General features: G+C 41.2%; 1 protein-coding gene across 4 annotated transcripts in view; it reads left to right on the forward strand.

The window, feature by feature from the left end:
- The window catches only part of ADGRF1 (adhesion G protein-coupled receptor F1), a 47,516-nt gene extending 31,650 nt beyond the window's left edge, over positions 1-15,866 (forward strand). For 3 of the 4 annotated variants that reach the window (XM_018039268.1, XM_018039269.1, XM_018039270.1), the window contains 8 exons: positions 1,135-1,286; positions 2,720-2,883; positions 5,083-5,271; positions 7,233-8,597; positions 10,458-10,499; positions 11,465-11,524; positions 14,921-14,987; positions 15,649-15,863. In XM_018039268.1, the coding sequence (XP_017894757.1) occupies positions 1,135-1,286; positions 2,720-2,883; positions 5,083-5,271; positions 7,233-8,597; positions 10,458-10,499; positions 11,465-11,524; positions 14,921-14,987; positions 15,649-15,737 (2,128 nt within the window). In that variant the 3' untranslated portion in view covers positions 15,738-15,863. Of the gene's footprint in view, positions 1-1,134; positions 1,287-2,719; positions 2,884-5,082; positions 5,272-7,232; positions 8,598-10,457; positions 10,500-11,464; positions 11,525-14,920; positions 14,988-15,648 lie in introns of all 4 variants that reach the window. The other variant, XM_013973941.2, reaches the window with a different exon arrangement.

Raw genomic sequence — 16,333 nt, forward strand, 5'->3', positions numbered from 1 at the left:
GTACAGACCCAGATCTTAGAGCTCTCCGTGCTTATTCTAGGGACTTTTCCTGGCTGTGTCATGTCTTAGTTACAGCGCATGGGACACGGATCTTTCACTGCAGCACACGGATTCTCAAGCTGTGGCGCATGGGCTCAGTTGCTCCACAGCACGTGGCATCTTAGTTCTCTGATCAGGGATGGAAACTGCATCCCCTGCCTTGCGGGGGGGGGGGGGGGTGCTCTTAACCACTGGACCACCAGGGAAGTTCCAATATGCTTTTACAAAGACCTATATGATGAAACCTTTATTTTGAAATTTTTATAGGATATAGTTGATTTACAATGTTGTCTTCCTTTCAAGTATATAACCAAGTGAATTAGTTATAAATATACATTTATCCACCCTTTTTTAGATTATTTTCCCATATAGGCGATTACAGTGTATGGAGTAGACTTCCCTGTGCTATACAGTAGGTGCTTATTAGTTACCTATTTTATATATCAGTTCAGTTCAGTCACCCAGTCCTGTCTAACTTTTTGCAACCCCATGGGCTATAGCAGGTCAGGCCTCCCTGTCCATCACCAACTCCCCAAGCTTGCTCAAACTCATGTCCATCAAGTCGGTGATGACATCGAACCATCTCATCCTCTGTTGTCCCCTTCTCCTCCAGCCTTCAATCTTTTCCTAAAATCTGGGAAAGATTTTATATATAGTGGTGTGTATATGTCAATTCCAGGCTTCCAATTTATCCCTGCCCCCATGTTAAACCCTGGTAACCATGTTTGTTTTCTATATCTGTAACTCTATCCCTGAACTTGTCTATCACAACGCTTAACAAAATTTAGAATTTATATACTTATATATAATTACCACCGGGTGGCTTAGACAGTAAAGCGTCTGTCTACAATGCGGGAGACCCGGGTTTGATCCCTGGGTTGGAAAGATCCGCTGGAGAAGGAAATGGCAATCCACTCCAGGACTATGGTTATTTGTTTCTATTTTCCTTGCCTTCTCTATCAGCATGTAAGCTCCACGTAGGCAAAAATCAAATCTGTTTGATCTATCCCTACAGACCTAATGTCACCCCCACAGAGTAAGCTCTGAGTGACTGAACAAATAAATCTGATTTTTCTTTCCACATCATCACTGTAGAAATGGAAGCATCGTTGTTGGGTATGAAGTTGTTGGTTGCAGCAGCACATCTGAGCTCCTGTCGGGCATTGAGCAGATGGCTAAGAAAGCTAAGACATATCTGTGCAAGCTGTATGCCCTTGAAGAAGATTCTTTCAGAGTGTTCGGAGAAGGTAATTCTGGATTCTATCCAATTAGGTTACCTGTATGTGGGCTCAGACGCTCAGTCATGTGGGACTCTGTGACCCTATGGACTGTAGCCCTCCAGGTCCCTCCGTCCATGGGATTTTCCAGGCAAGAATAATGGAATGGGCTGCCATTTCCTCCTGCAGGAGATCTTCCCAGACCAAGGATTGAACCTGCGTCTCCTTTGTCTCCTGCATCACCAGGTGGACTCTTTATCAGTGAGCCACCTGGGAAGCTCCAGGGAAGTAGGTTGGGGGAGCCTAATTAGTAGATTGTGTATTGGAGATGTTCCCAAAACAGCATTGTTCTAAGACTGACTTTATCAAGCAGCTGTTCCCTCCCCCCTCAACTCCAGCCAGGATGAAACTCAATTTCAGCTGACTATTTCAGACTATTTCAGACTCTTGCTCATGGGTGATCTGACCTCTTATTCTTAATGCAAATGTCATGCAAGACTGATTCACTGCAGGCTCTGTTGGAAATGACTCAGCAATAGTTTACTGGTGACCATATTGAAAGAGCCCTGGGGCTGATGACATTCCTAAATTATAATCCAAGGGACCCAGGAAAGAATGCATTTTTTTTTTTCAGGTCTTTCACAAACACACACAGGAAATACACAGGCACACACACTCCACTTCATTTCTTCAAATGCTTGAAAAATTCTTTACATTCAATTTCAATCTCTCTTACCAAGATTTTTGCCACTTTCAACATCTATTCCACAAATATTTACTAAGTGTACAAAGAGCTTAGACACTTACGACAGAGCAGTGGGGAAAAGAAACAAAAATCACCGCCCTTGTGGTTCTTCCCCCTCCCAGTCGCGATCATGGTAAGAACATATTATGAAGGGCCTGGTGCAAGGGGAACTAAGCGGTTGGTCACAATGTGAGAAGCTTTTAGGGGAACAGAGTAGGACATGTCATCCCCAAATGGCAACTGCCTATCTTTTAACCTTATCATGCCCGCTTTGTCCCATAGTATCTTAAAGCTTATCTGGTATTCTAGCATTCCCTTAAAGAGGGTAAGTATTTTCTGGGAGGGATCACACCTTGGCTTGTTTTCAGTGAATACTTACTGTTTGATAGCTCACTAAAAGTCAGATTGTTAGCCTAGATTACATACCTGGAGGGAAAGGGGGCCAGCCTTGGGGAGGGCAGAACATCAGGAAAGAGGAAAGGGGACTGATGGGGGTAAAGCAGGACATCAAAAATGAACTTCTTCTACTCCTGAACTTTGCCTAGGTTTGGCTCTGAAAATATGACTTCTAAAGCACTGCTATTAATACATAGTTTATATAGAGTGTCAAGACCTTCTAAAGCACTGCTATTAATACATAGTTTATAGAGAGTATCAAGACATTCTTCTACTATGTTTATATTCTTTTCTCTATTTCTCTGTTTCTATTGTTTTCTAGCCCAGTGTAACAGCATTGCCTTTGGATTTGGGTTTGAGAATGACGAGTACACTCTTCCCTGTAGCCTTGGCTACATCGGAAGCATCACGGTCAGGTGCCAACCCTCGGGGTGGCATATCCTCGAGGAGATGTGTGTGCTCTCTGAGCTGGAAGAACTGAAGAAGGTAAAACAACAAAAAAGGCATTTCCACTTTGCAGACTTGCCCTGGGTTTGAGTTTCACAGTGGGTGTCTCCAGTGAACCCTCCTGGGGGTAGGTAATATGTATCAGGTTGTCTCATTGCTCAGATGTCGGTGACGTCAGACCCTGGGAAACCCAGGGAGAGTAAGCATGAGTAGTGAACCTATGCGGCAGCTGAGAATGTCAGAACGGTCAGATTGGATGGTTTTCAGGGGAGGGTGCTGCAGAGGTGTGAATCAGTGCGGCGGAGAGCTACTATAGATGGCAGAATAGCAACTAAACCCAGAGAGCCTGGGAATTAAAGATCTAAGTGAAGGTGTTAAGTCAGAAGCCATAACCTTAGTACAAGTGAAGATGTCCATGGGTTAGCAATGGGGGTAGGGACTGGGTGGGCCAGAGGTGAACCATAGAGAATGAGAGAAATGCAATGGCTCTCCAGGGCCATGCCCCTTACCAGTTTCCTTCTATAAAAGGAGAGACTAGGGGGCTAATGGTCCCTCAGGTAGCAACAGTGTTGAACTAGAAATGTGGTCACTGGATTAGGGCTGTGACCTTCATGTGATGCTCTCTTAGGAAGATTCAAGTACTTAAGATAAATAGAAAAATGGAAGCAATGGTGAGGAGTTAAAACTCAGGTGTGGAAAAGGGACTTCAAGACCAGTTCACAGATATGGTCCTGCAAATACACCTTCATAGTGAACAGGGCTTCAGCCCCAGCTAGAGACCCCACTTCAGAAGCAGAGAACCCACCATGGTATTCATCAAGGGACTGTGGAAGCTTTACCCTCCCTTTCTGGATCTCAGTTTCTCATCTGTAAACTTGGGAGGGAGAACGGAGCAGATGACTTCTGGGGCTTATCCTTATTCTTGTCTTCTTTGCTTCAGCTCTGGACATAAACCATAGCTGGGACTAGGCCACCCCAGGTTATAAGGACAAGCAGATCCCAGGTGCCTGAGGCAGTGTACAGCTCTGTCAACTGAGAAGAGTAAAAAGGAAAACAGAGGGATCTGGGTTCCAGGGTTGACAGGCTTTGAGTAAAGAGAATATCCCTTCTAGCTGCCTTCCAAATTAGCTCAGTGTTGTGGAAGCAGGTGGGAGCCTCAAGGAAAAAGTAAAACCCCAAATCCAGTGACCAAGTATAGTCAGATCTCCACGTACAGCCATTTAAATCCTTTATAGCAGTGGTCCCTAACCTTTTTGGCACTAGGGACCGATTTGGAAGGCAATTTTTTCATGGACTGGGAGGTAGAGGAATGGTTTCTGGATGACTTAAGCACATTACATTTATTGTGCACTTTATTTCTATTATTGTTACATCAGTTCCACCTCAGATAATCAGGCATTAGATTCTGGAGGTTGGGGACCCCTGCTCTACAGGGATTTCTCAGCATAGTAATCGGATATAATATTTAGTGCCAAGCAGACCATGCCTTTCTGCTTCCCAGCGGGGTACTGTTTGGAAAGTCACTGAATCTCACTGAACTTCAGGTTCTGTATAATTAGGGTAATAATTTATATAAAAATACTTTTTAATGAAACTCTTCAAATTTTAATTTCCTTTTTTCATTTTTTATTTTATTTTATTTTTTTAGTTTTTTATTTTTTTAATTTTAAAAAACATGTTTTACATGTTTGGGAACGCATGTAATTTCCTTAATCAAAATGAAAATAATCACGGAAACTCCTTTAAAGGGTAGTGTAAGGAAAGCTGAAACTCCAATACTTTGGCCACCTCACGCAAAGAGTTGACTCATTGGAAAAGACTCTGATGCTCGGAGGGATTGGGGGCAGGAGGAGAAGGGGACAACAGAGGATGAGATGGCTGGATGGCATCACCGACTCGATGGACATGAGTTTGGGTAAACTCTGGGAGTTGATGATGGACAGTGAGGCCTGGCGTGTTGCAGTTCATGGGGTCGCAAAGAATCAGACATGACTGAGTGACCAAACTGAACTGAACTGAAGGATTAAATCAAACCAGTGAATCCCCAGTAAAGCATTTAGAACAGTGTATGGAAAATAGCACTGAAGGACAGCCACTGTGGTGTTATTGCCATTGTTATATGATTATCCTAGGTTATCAAGCACCGTATGTTAGTTATAGGTGGCCATGGAACTGATTTAAGTCTGATGAAGCACAGCATTACGTTGTTTCCTAGAATGTAACCGTTTCTGTTCCTAGGACTTAACTGAGCTCGCCAGCAACAATACTGACACTGAGGCAGCTGTGTCATCACTGGTGCAGAAGCTTTCGATGGTCATTCAGCAAAGCCCATCAACCACAGCTGGGAATCTGGCTTCCGTGGTGTCAATTCTGGGCAATATCTCATCTCTGAAGAAAAACTTCACGGTGTCCAATTCGACAATGGAGGTAAAGTCTGCGTGAGCTCGAACAGCTCACTTTAAATGCTCGATCTGGTAGGAGGAATGGCAGAAGCCCCAGGTGATGAGATGTTGTTGAAAAGGACCAAAGAGCCATGTAACAGTCTTTGTGTGAGCTTCGCTGCTTCCTCTGCAATGTATAAGAAACCCCTGGATTCAATTATGTGTGTACAAAGTAAGAGGGAGCTGCCCCCAGGCAGGCCGCCTGGGTGACACCTGGCTAAGGGAAAGGTGTAAGTCTCTGCCCTACGTGACACTGAATGACACAGGTGCCAACTTTTTGATACTTAATATTGAGTCTTCAGTTTTTCCTTCCCGTGGCTATAAGCTCTGACTCTAGTATATTATATTTAGTATATATATATATATTTATATATTTTATATTTAACATATTTTAAGAACTACATTTTTTGAGTGGGGAATTCATGATTTAGTTTGGATATTTTAAAACCAACTTTTTTTTTTTTTTAGTTTCAGGTGTAGAGGGTTTTTTTATTATTTTTTTTTTAATTTTTACTTTATTCTACTTTAAAATACTGTATTGGTTTTGCCATACATTGACATGAATCCACCACAGGTGTATACAAGCTCCCAATCCTGAATCCCCCTCCCACCTCCCACCCCATATCATCTCTCTGGATCATCCCTATGCACCAGCCCCAAGCATCCTAAAAATTCCCCAAATAAGACATGCTCACTATAAGATATGAAAGTAAACAAAAAGAAAAGTAAGTGATATGTAAGTTTGTCACTCTAGAATGGCCACTGCTTACATTTTAGGTGTTACATCAGTACCTAGAAGATTGACAAGGGACACATAGCAGATACTCAATAACTATTTGTTAAATAAATATCTTTCCAAAAATTTTGGATGTATGCATTTTATATGTTAAAGCATATAATATTTTACAAAATTGGGTTTTATATTATGTATACTGTTACATAATCACACAATGGTCCTTAACTATATAAGGTGAACGTTATATGTCAGAAGTGACATTAGATGTGAATAAGTGAAACTCCCTGAAACAAAGATGCTCAGATTTGTTTTTTTTTTTTTTCCAAAAAGTCTGAGTATGTATTGTTAATGAGACCAAATAAAACAAAATGACACACACAAAAAGCTAAAAATGAAATGAAGGGGAAAATAGAGCTGCAAACACAGACCAAAAGAAGGCAGAGGTTGCTGAAAGCAGTAAAAAAAACCCACTATGGGATTTGAGCCAGGAGTCACAGAGGGCTCAGGGTAAGACTCAGCTAGAGTGGCAGATGCCCACAGCAGATGCCTGGGGATCAGAGCCATTAAGAGTGAGTGAGGGTCCTAGGGGGGAAAACATTGCCTTTCAGGGATGTTTGGAAAAGGAATGTCTTAAACAGACATTAAGAATGACCCTTAAAACCCACAACTCAGTTCAATGGTTCCTTATTGCATGTCCAGGGTTTAAGAATTTCTGTTTTTTAGTTTCCTCTGTTAATGTCATAAATATACATGAATTAAAGCTTGAACATTCGTGACATGAATTTAGAACTTCTGATGTTAGCAAAATAAACATAATATGGGGAAGTAGTTACAAAGAACATCTCACTCTTGGACCCTCAGCCTGAGGAGGTGTGCAGTCCCATTTGCTATCTCAGAAGGAAGAAAATGCACATTTTGCAGCCCCCATTGCGGCATTCTCCTTCTTCACGCCTAAACCCTGTTTAGCTTATGAATTCCTGGCAGGTGTTCACCCTGGAACTGACGTGATTCTGTGGGTCTTTTTTCTTTAGCCCAAAGCTTTCCCTGTGTGGAGCACCATGCTATATTTCACTGCTAAGTTTTAATGTGTGATCCTCGACTGAGCCAATTCTCTGGGCAATTTTCTTGACCTTAAGATTAATGACTATCCATCCACAGTCCTCTGACCAGTTTACTCAAAATCCAAATTGACTTTCATCCTTGTATTTTAGAATGTCATCAATATAGCTGATCACATCCTTAATTCAGCTTCGCTAACCAACTGGACAGTATTACTGAAGAAAGAAAAGGATGCCAGTTCCCAGTTACTAGCATCGCTGGAAAACATCAGCGCTCTAGTACCTTCGACAGCTCTGCCTCTAACTTTTTCTCGAGACTTCATTAACTGGAAAGGGATTCCAGTATCTGCAAATCTCAGCAATCAAGGTTACAATTATGAGACTGAATTTTTCCCCCAAAATACCCCCAGTCCCATCACAGGCCATGTGTCTATTGGGCCAGAACAATTCAAGAAGCACCTTCTACATACTATCATCAGCATGACCTCTTTGACCCTGGGGAACATTCTACCCATAGCTAAAAATATAAATGCTCAGGTTAATGGGCCCTTGATATCCATTATTATCTCAAACTCTTCCATTGATGAAGTTTCCCTGACTTTTTCTAAGATGAAATTGAATCTGAGTCAACCTCATTGTGTGTTTTGGGATTTCAGTCATTTGCAGTGGACAGATACCGGCTGCCACTTAGAGAATGAAACTGCAAACTCGGTGACATGCCTCTGTACTCACCTGACCTCCTTCTCCGTGCTGATGTCCCGCACTGTCTCCCCTGCCATCGTCCCCATTGTGAAATGGATCACCTTTGTGGGGCTGGGGGTCTCCATCGGAAGTCTCATCTTATGCCTGACCATAGAAGGTCTGTTTTGGAAGCAGGTCAACAAAAACCAAACCTCACACAGCCGTCACATCTGCCTAGTGAACATAGCTCTGTGCCTCCTGATTGCTGACGTCTGGTTTATTGTTGCTGCCACGGTGGACACAAACTCTGGCGTCTGCACAGCTGCTGTGTTCTTTGCACACTTTTTCTACCTCTCCTTGTTCTTCTGGATGCTTCTGCTCGGGTTCCTGCTGGCATATCGGGTGATCTTCGTGTTCCATCACATGGCCACACTTTTGATGGTGGCTGCCGGGTTCTGCCTGGGCTACGGGTGCCCTCTCATTATATCCATCGTCACCGTTGTGGTCACGCAGCCCAGCGATGGCTACAAAAGGAAGGATGCATGTTGGCTTAACTGGTCTGACAGGAGCAAGCCTCTTTTGGCCTTTGTGGTTCCTGCCCTGACTATTGTGGCTGTAAATTTGGTTGTGGTGCTATTAGTTCTCACAAAGCTCGGGAGGCCAGCTGTTGGAGAAAGGCTGGCCCAGGACCACAAGGCCACTGTCATGCGTATAGGGAGGAGCCTCCTCGTCCTGACCCCTCTTCTGGGGCTCACCTGGGGTTTCGGCATAGCAACAATGGTGGACGGCTGGAATCTGTCTTGGCACGTTATTTTCTCATTTCTCAATGCATTCCAGGTAAGAACAATGAGAATAACCTATCGTATAATCAGGAAACTGGAGTGTAGAGAATCGAGGATGGGAAGACCATTCTGGAGATGATCTCATCTCCCTGCCTCCAGCAGGACTATTACAAACAAAACCGCCTACAACGGTGAACAGAAGAAAAAGATCCATTTTTTTCCCCTGATAGTAAATACTAGGCTTCTTCAGTAATCCATTCCAGGGTTTTAAATGTTCGAATTCATGTAGCTAACACTCATCTCCCTTGCTGTTGACCCAGCCCTCTTTGTCTTGTGCTGATCTCTGTGAAGGCACACAGGGAAAAGGAAATAAATCAAGAATACTTTTTGAGTCTGAATAGTGCAAAGGAAGTCCCTGGTGTGCCACAGAGCAGTGCCTGGCCAACTGCAGGCAGCACTGTTTTTGTAAATAAAGTTTTATTGGACCACAGCCACGCCAGTTCATTTGCATAGGGTCTGTGGCTGTTTCCCTTACATGGACAGAACTGAGCAGTTGTAAGAATCTGGATGACCTGCAAAACCAGAAATATTTACTCTCTGACTCTTTAGAGAAAAGGTTTGCGGACCTCTGCTGCCAAGCACGGGTTTTACACGCCATGATCAAGGAGTGTTCCGCAAGTAGGCGGGCAAAGTATTCCTTAGATTTGGAGAATCTGGAAGAGAGCCCTCAATCCTGGTTCAAAGAATATTGGCTGGGTCTCTTACGCTGGACAATGTCTCAGGGTAGTGGTGGTTAAATGTTTGTGCTCTGGAGTTAAATAGCTCTGGGCTCAAATATGTCATGTTATCCAACTCTGTGACTGCTAACAAGTTATTTAATTTTTCTATCCTCAATTCTTTTATCTGGTAAACAGGGATAATATTATCATCTGTGTGCTCTGGTGCTGGTGCTCTGTTGTGTCCAGCTCTTGAGACCCTGTGGACTGTAGCCTGCCAGGCTCCTCTGTCCATGGGATTCGCCAGGCGAGAATACTGGAGTGGGTTGCCATTTCCTACTCCAGGGGGTCTTCCCCACCCAGGGATGGAACCCAGGTCTCCTACGTCTCCCGAATGGGCAGGTGGATTGTTTACCACTCTGCCACCTGGGAAACCCAATTATTACCTGTATCTTAGAGTAAATACGAGGGTTCAGTGAGATCATTCAGCACTTAGCACTGTGCCTGGCACAGAGTAAGTGGTCAGTAAATGTCTCCAGAAAGCAGTTGGTTCTCCACCTACTTCAGCAAACCAGGGTACGTTTAGGTGGTGGCACAAGGATTTTCATGGAGAGCACACACCTCATGGTGACAGGTTTAGGGAGCTTTAATCCAGGATCCTTGGTGATATGCTGTCTGAACAGGCACCAACTGAGGGTGCTCCAACCAGGAGGAGGAGTTCAGGGTCCAAGAAAGACGCTACCGAGGATTCCCCAGGGGCTGGACCTGATGGAAAACGTGCTGATATAGTCAATTTCCTCCACTTAGCCTTGGACTTCAGAGCCAGCTGACATCATAAGATGCTGAGTTGGCATTCGTTTAATGTCTAAAGAAAGTGTAAAACACAGAAGCAAATGGAAGTTCTTTATTTGGGGTTTAGGATGATACAAAGGGGAACATGAAGCTCCACGTGTGTTTCAAACTTTATTTACTCAGTAATTTAATGAGCAACAACAACAAAGTTGTTGAGTACTTTGTGTTACTCCAGGCACTGTGGAGGTTTCTTAGTATCCTTGTCTTCAGGGAACCCACAGCCAGTAGGGGGACAGACAAGGAAATAATTTCAATGTTGGAGAATATAATAGAATAGTAATAATATAAAAACTTTCTTTTCTGGAAATGGAAGAGATAATACATGTGCTTTATTTCTTCATTTAAAGGGTCTTTTCATCTTATGTTTTGGAATTCTCTTGGATAGTAAGGTATGTGTATTCATTTCTCTCTTCCTCCTTTAACCCAGGAATCTAATCCCTCCCCTTCAGTTCTAAGGTCTTTATTCATATGTAAGAGGTTAGACCATGGGTACTTTCATTAAAAAGTTCTATAATTTTACAAAAGGCAGGTTCAGTCAGGATACAAAGAAACTGAATGCTCTTTGCTGATAATGGAGCTATAGTGAATCAACCGCATATAATGTGACCACTGTAGAAAAAAGGGGGAAACTTGATTTTACTTTCAAATTTCGACTTGGCATACTTAGCCAGCAAAAAAAGACTTTCCTTATGCTGGAAAAGCCTATTTATTTCTATGTTTCTAAAATTTTATATAGTAAATATTTTGTAGCTTCTAACATAGAAATAGAATTCTTAATGAAGGATGACTAATCCAAGAAAAAGATAATAGAAAAAAAAACTTATACTACTTTCATTATTTTTCCAAGCTTTTAGCAATTCTGCTGAGAGAAGTAAAGATAGTAAGTTAATAAACGTAGCCTTTGTTTTAATAAAAAGATAAGGATATTTTATAATTATTATAATTGTTGTTGTACATGCCCCCAAACCCCTGTTTACAAGGAAGTAATTTGCTTTCTTCTGGACTGGAAGGATTGTAAGGAAATAATTAAATAAAAATAAATAATTCTGTGGTCTTCACCATTTAGTCAGCGAGGAGACTCTTCACTTCAAAGATAAACTTCAAGTTAGCAATTACTGCCAATTACCAATGTCTAGAATCTGAATTATTATAGCTTTTGGTACTGTCATTCTTGATTTTTTTGTAAGAAAAGACATAAAAGAAAAACCCTGTCATCAGATCTCTATGCTTATAGTCTATTAAACACTGCTGGGAAATACTATTACTAAATAACAATTTTACTAGTTTTGTATTTGATATGTCTATGTATGACTGCATACGGGTAGCTCCTCAATATATCTTTTTTGCCCTATAGCTGCGACAGCTGCTACTCAACAAGTTGTCTCCTTTAAGCTGTTGGGACCAGGCTTCAAAGGTAATTATCTCCTGCTATCATGGAGGCAATCTGTGAAGTTCTGTACTTTTTACACAGTCCCACAACAGGCCCAGTTTTGTGTAAGCCCATTTAGTTTCTGTTGCCATTATATTCCTGGTATCTGGCACGATGTCCAGCACACAGTCAATATTCACCAGAAAGCTTTGCAGTGAGTGAGTGAATGAGTGAGTGAATGAATGAATGCAAATGTGTTGAAAGCTTCAAAGATGCTCAGGCATAGGGGTCTGCAGTGTTCGTGTGAGCAAATTCATTCGGAGCATATCACTTGCTGTAGTCGGACTTGTTCTCCAACATCTAGGGTCCTTTTCTCTGCCTAACTTTCTGGATCTCCTGTAGACCCCTTTTCCTTCTCCAGAAAAGCAGAGTGGAAAGTCTTCATTAACTTCTAATATAAAAAATTCTCTCTTTGAATTTTCTCTCTTATGCTGTTATAACAAACTTTGTCCCTTGCAATTTTAGGTCTTTAGTCCACAAACTGCCAAGTTTGTATGGAGACAGGATTTCTGTTTTCATTCTTTGCCACAAAAGTGCAATCCATGTAAGGAACTGTACAGTTAGAAACAAAAGTACTTGCCTCCCTATTTTGTATTTTTGACATTTCCTCATACTTTTGTCTTTCAGTAAGACATGGAGGGTCTTTCAGAAAGGATTCTAAAGCAGAAATTTGTGTTTGATAAAAATCAACTGACCTAAGTGCATGAAAAAAATACATAGATATTTAGAGGGTTTTTTTTTTTTTTAAATATGGGATAAAACAAACTTTTGAAATAAAGAAACAGGGAGGCAATTAGCTTCTGGCATTAAAGTAACTTTCCTAGGTCTGCATTTCATTGGAGAGTACTGTGAATTAGGACCCATGACTCAGGAACTGAGAGAACTGCCCTGTATTTCTGACTCTGTAACCAACTGATTGTGTGATCATAGGAAAGTCACTTAGTAACTTTTGGTCTCATGTTCTCAAACTGTAAAAATTCAGTGTTGGACTAGTCACTCAAAGCAGAAGTTCTAATGCTCTGTGATTTTAATTGTATGTCTTGAAGAACTAAAATGCCTTGAGCTAGAAAATGTGAAATTAATGAATAATTCTCTGCTATTAAGAAAAGAAGGTTCATTATTAGAGAAATACAAATCAAAACTACAATGAGGTAACATCTCACACCAGACAGAATGGCCATCATCAAAAAATCTACAAACAATAGATGCTGGAGAAGGTGTAGATAAAAGGGAATTCTCTTGCATTGTCAGTGGGAATGTAAATGAATACAGTCACTGTGGAGGACAGTATGGAGATTCCTTTAAAAACTAAGGATAAAACTACTGTGGCTTCCACGGTGGCTCAAACTAAAAAATTTTCCTGCCAATACTGGACACCCAAGTTTCATCCTTGGGTCAGAAAGATCCCCTGGAGAAGGGAATGGCAACCCACTCCAGTATTCTTGCCTGGAGAATGCCATGGACAGAGGAACCTGGCATGCTATACTCCATGGGGTCACAAAGAGTCAGATATGACTGAGTGACTAACACTTTCACTTTTCTAAAGTACCATATGACTGAACAATCCCACTAGTGAGCTGAGAAAACCATAATTGAAAAAGACAAATGTACCCCAAAGTTCATTGCAGCACTATTTACAATACTTAGGACATGGAGGCAATCTAGATGTCAATCAACAGATGAATGGATAAAGAACCTGTGGTACATATGTACAATGGATTATTCAGTCAGTTCAGTCACTCAGTTGTGTCAGAACTCTGTGACCCCGTGGACTGCAGCATGCCAGGCCTCTGTGTCCATCACCAACTTCCGGAATTTACTCAAACTCGTATCCATTGAGTCGGTGATGCCATCCAACCATCTCATCCTCTGTCATCCCCTTCTCCTCCTGCCCTCAGTCTTTCCCAGCATCAGGGTCTTTTCGAATGAGTCAGTTCTTTGCATCAGATGGCCTCAGTATTGGAGTGTCAGCTTCAACATCAGTCCTTCCAATGCATATTCGGGACTGATTTCCTTTAGGATGGACTGGTTGGATCTCCTTGCAGTTCTAGGGACTCTCAAGAGTCTTCTCCAACACCACAGTTCAAAAGCATCAATTTTTCGGCACTCAGCTTTCCTTATAATCCAGCTCTCATATCCATACATGACACTGGAAAAACCATAGCCTTGACTAGATAGGTGGACCTTTGTTGGTAAAGTAATGTCTCTGCTTTTTAATATGCTGTCTAGGTTGGTCATAACTTTTCTTCCAACGAGTTAGCATCTTTTAATTTCATGGCTGCAGTCATCATCACAATGTCACAATGGAATATTATTCAGCCAGAAAAGGAATATGTCTGAGTCAGTTCCAATGAGGTGGATGAACCTAGAGCCTATGATACAGAGTGAAGTAAGTCAGAAAGAGAAAAACAAATAGCAAATATTAACACATATATATGGAATCTAGAAAGATGGTACTGATGAACCTATTTGCAGGGCAGCGATGGAGACACAGATGTAGACAACAGACCTGTGAACACAGTGGGGGAAGGAGAGGGTGGGGTGAATTGAGACAGTAGCCTTGAAACTTACACATTGCCGTATGTAAAATAGAAGGCCAGAGGAAATTTGCTGTATGATACAGGGAGCCCAAGTCCAGTGCTCTGTGACAAGCTGGAGGGGTGGGAGGGAGGCTCAAGAGGGAGGAGACATGTGTATGTTATGCATACCCATGGCTGATTTCAGGTTGATGTATGGCAAAAACCAACACGGTATTTTATAATATATCCTCCAATTATCCTCCAATTAAAAGTAAATTTTTTTTAAAAAGGAAGGAGTTAACAGCCTGTGTGACTGCATTAAAGACAAACCTTTAGTAAAGTAAGACAGGACACCCCCGACCCTACAAACAAGGAGTCAGAATTTTCCTCACTGGATAATCAAAGAAAGAAAAACATTCAAAAGTAAAATAAACCCAAAAGTAAAGATTCCCAACAGTGGTTTTTTCTCTCTGTTTCTAATATAAAATATTCATTTTTCAGAAGGCAGCTGTGGTCAATGAGGGCTTCACATCTTCTCCATTTGTATTCCTCCAGTTTCACTTTCTGGAGAAGGCAACGGCAACCTACTCCAGTATCTCTTGCCTGGAAAATCCCGTGGACGGAGGAGCCTGGTAGGCTGCCGTCTATGGGGTCGCACAGAGTCAGACATGGCTGAAGCGACTTAGCAGCAGCAGCAGTTTCACTTTCAAATTAGGTGACAAAAATGAGATTTTCATCTTCAAAGAACATTTGGCTGAAGAAAAGATTAGCATTTGTAATCTTTTGAGGGAATGTGAATGAAAAAGGAAGCATGTGAAAGAATGCTTTGAATGCCTAAGTAACTTGGTTTTCTTTGGTGTAGCAGAAGTTACCAGATTCATCTGTCAAACTCAGATTCGAAAAGACTTTCAACCCATTCCAACAGAAAGGTGAGTAAAAACAGACCGAAGTTTCCAAAGGGTAGGAAGAAAGAATATGCATCTATCATGGGTAATTCACTTTAGATTCTGATCAAAATTCTTTGAATTTCAGATAAAGTTCAAGTGTCTTAACTTGAAAAAGCATTTCCCACCCCAAATGCTCAACGTGCTCATCCAAAAGCATCGGGTCCTGTTATTACTGCCACCAACCAGTGTGAGGGCTTTTGTGGGTAGTGGTGGGGGATAATACGTTATTTGTGTAATTAAAGGTCTTAGGGTTAAAATAAAGGAATGCGTGGCTATACATGACAAAAGTTGCACCAAAGTCGGCCTGAAGGCTTTTAATAAATCTCTTTACCTTTTTGGACATTGATTCCTCATCAGTAAAATGAAAAACTAAGAGACCACTAAGGTTCCTTCCAGCAGTAACATTCAGTGGTCTCAAACCTTTATCTCATTCCCCAGGATCTGAAAATGTGGGGTTTCTCTTCTCAAATGAGAGAAATATGAGAGATGTAAGCTTCGATGGCTTTAATAAAATGCTGTGTACCCTAAGTTCTTCATGAGTCTGTCCAGAATTGTAAAGAATTGCATAGGCTTACTCTAATTTTGATCTTAAGCTTGTTCCAACATAACAGCAATAATTCTTACCCTCTTTTTCCTCTTTTAGGCCTCTATGTATTTTCTTATACTGGAGAATCCTCACATGACATCATGCTAACTCAGTTTTCATCAGCTGAACAAAGCGGGGAATCCTAAAATCAAGGATAATTTTGTTTTTTTTTAGTAAATCGACATTCAGAGCTCAATGTCAGTGAAGAAATGATATTCAATGGAATTTTCTGATTTAAAAATCTGGAAATAAAATAAAGAATTTTCAGCAGCTTCATGACCACCATCTTTTATCTTCAATTAAATGGAGAGATTTACTTCCGTACGGTTTGATTTAAAGGAATTGCTTCACAAATGTAGAAGATTAATTTTGTGTCAGAAATTTTGTCAGTTGTACTAGCTTCTCACTGCCACAAACTGTGGTGTTCTTTTTCATAAATTAGCATTATGCATGTGACATTTCCAATTATCTGAATTGGAATAAGGAAATGTCATGAATCACTTTAAATACATTGATGGACCATGTTTACTTTCTTATAAGAAAATCACTGGTGAAATTTCCTAGAGAAAAGGCATTTTCTTCCCCAATTTCCAGTCAAATTTTTACTTGTTCTTATTTTTTAGATTCAGTCACTGAAGTTTGAAGTTTAATCAGAAGCAAAATAAAAAGTGTCCATTTCAGACAGCTTTGTAGCCATGACTTAGAAACCATAACAATGTGATTATATATATATATATATATA

The sequence above is a fragment of the Capra hircus genome, chromosome 23 (genome assembly GCF_001704415.2).
Source record: "Capra hircus breed San Clemente chromosome 23, ASM170441v1, whole genome shotgun sequence".
Taxonomy (NCBI): domain Eukaryota; kingdom Metazoa; phylum Chordata; class Mammalia; order Artiodactyla; family Bovidae; genus Capra; species Capra hircus.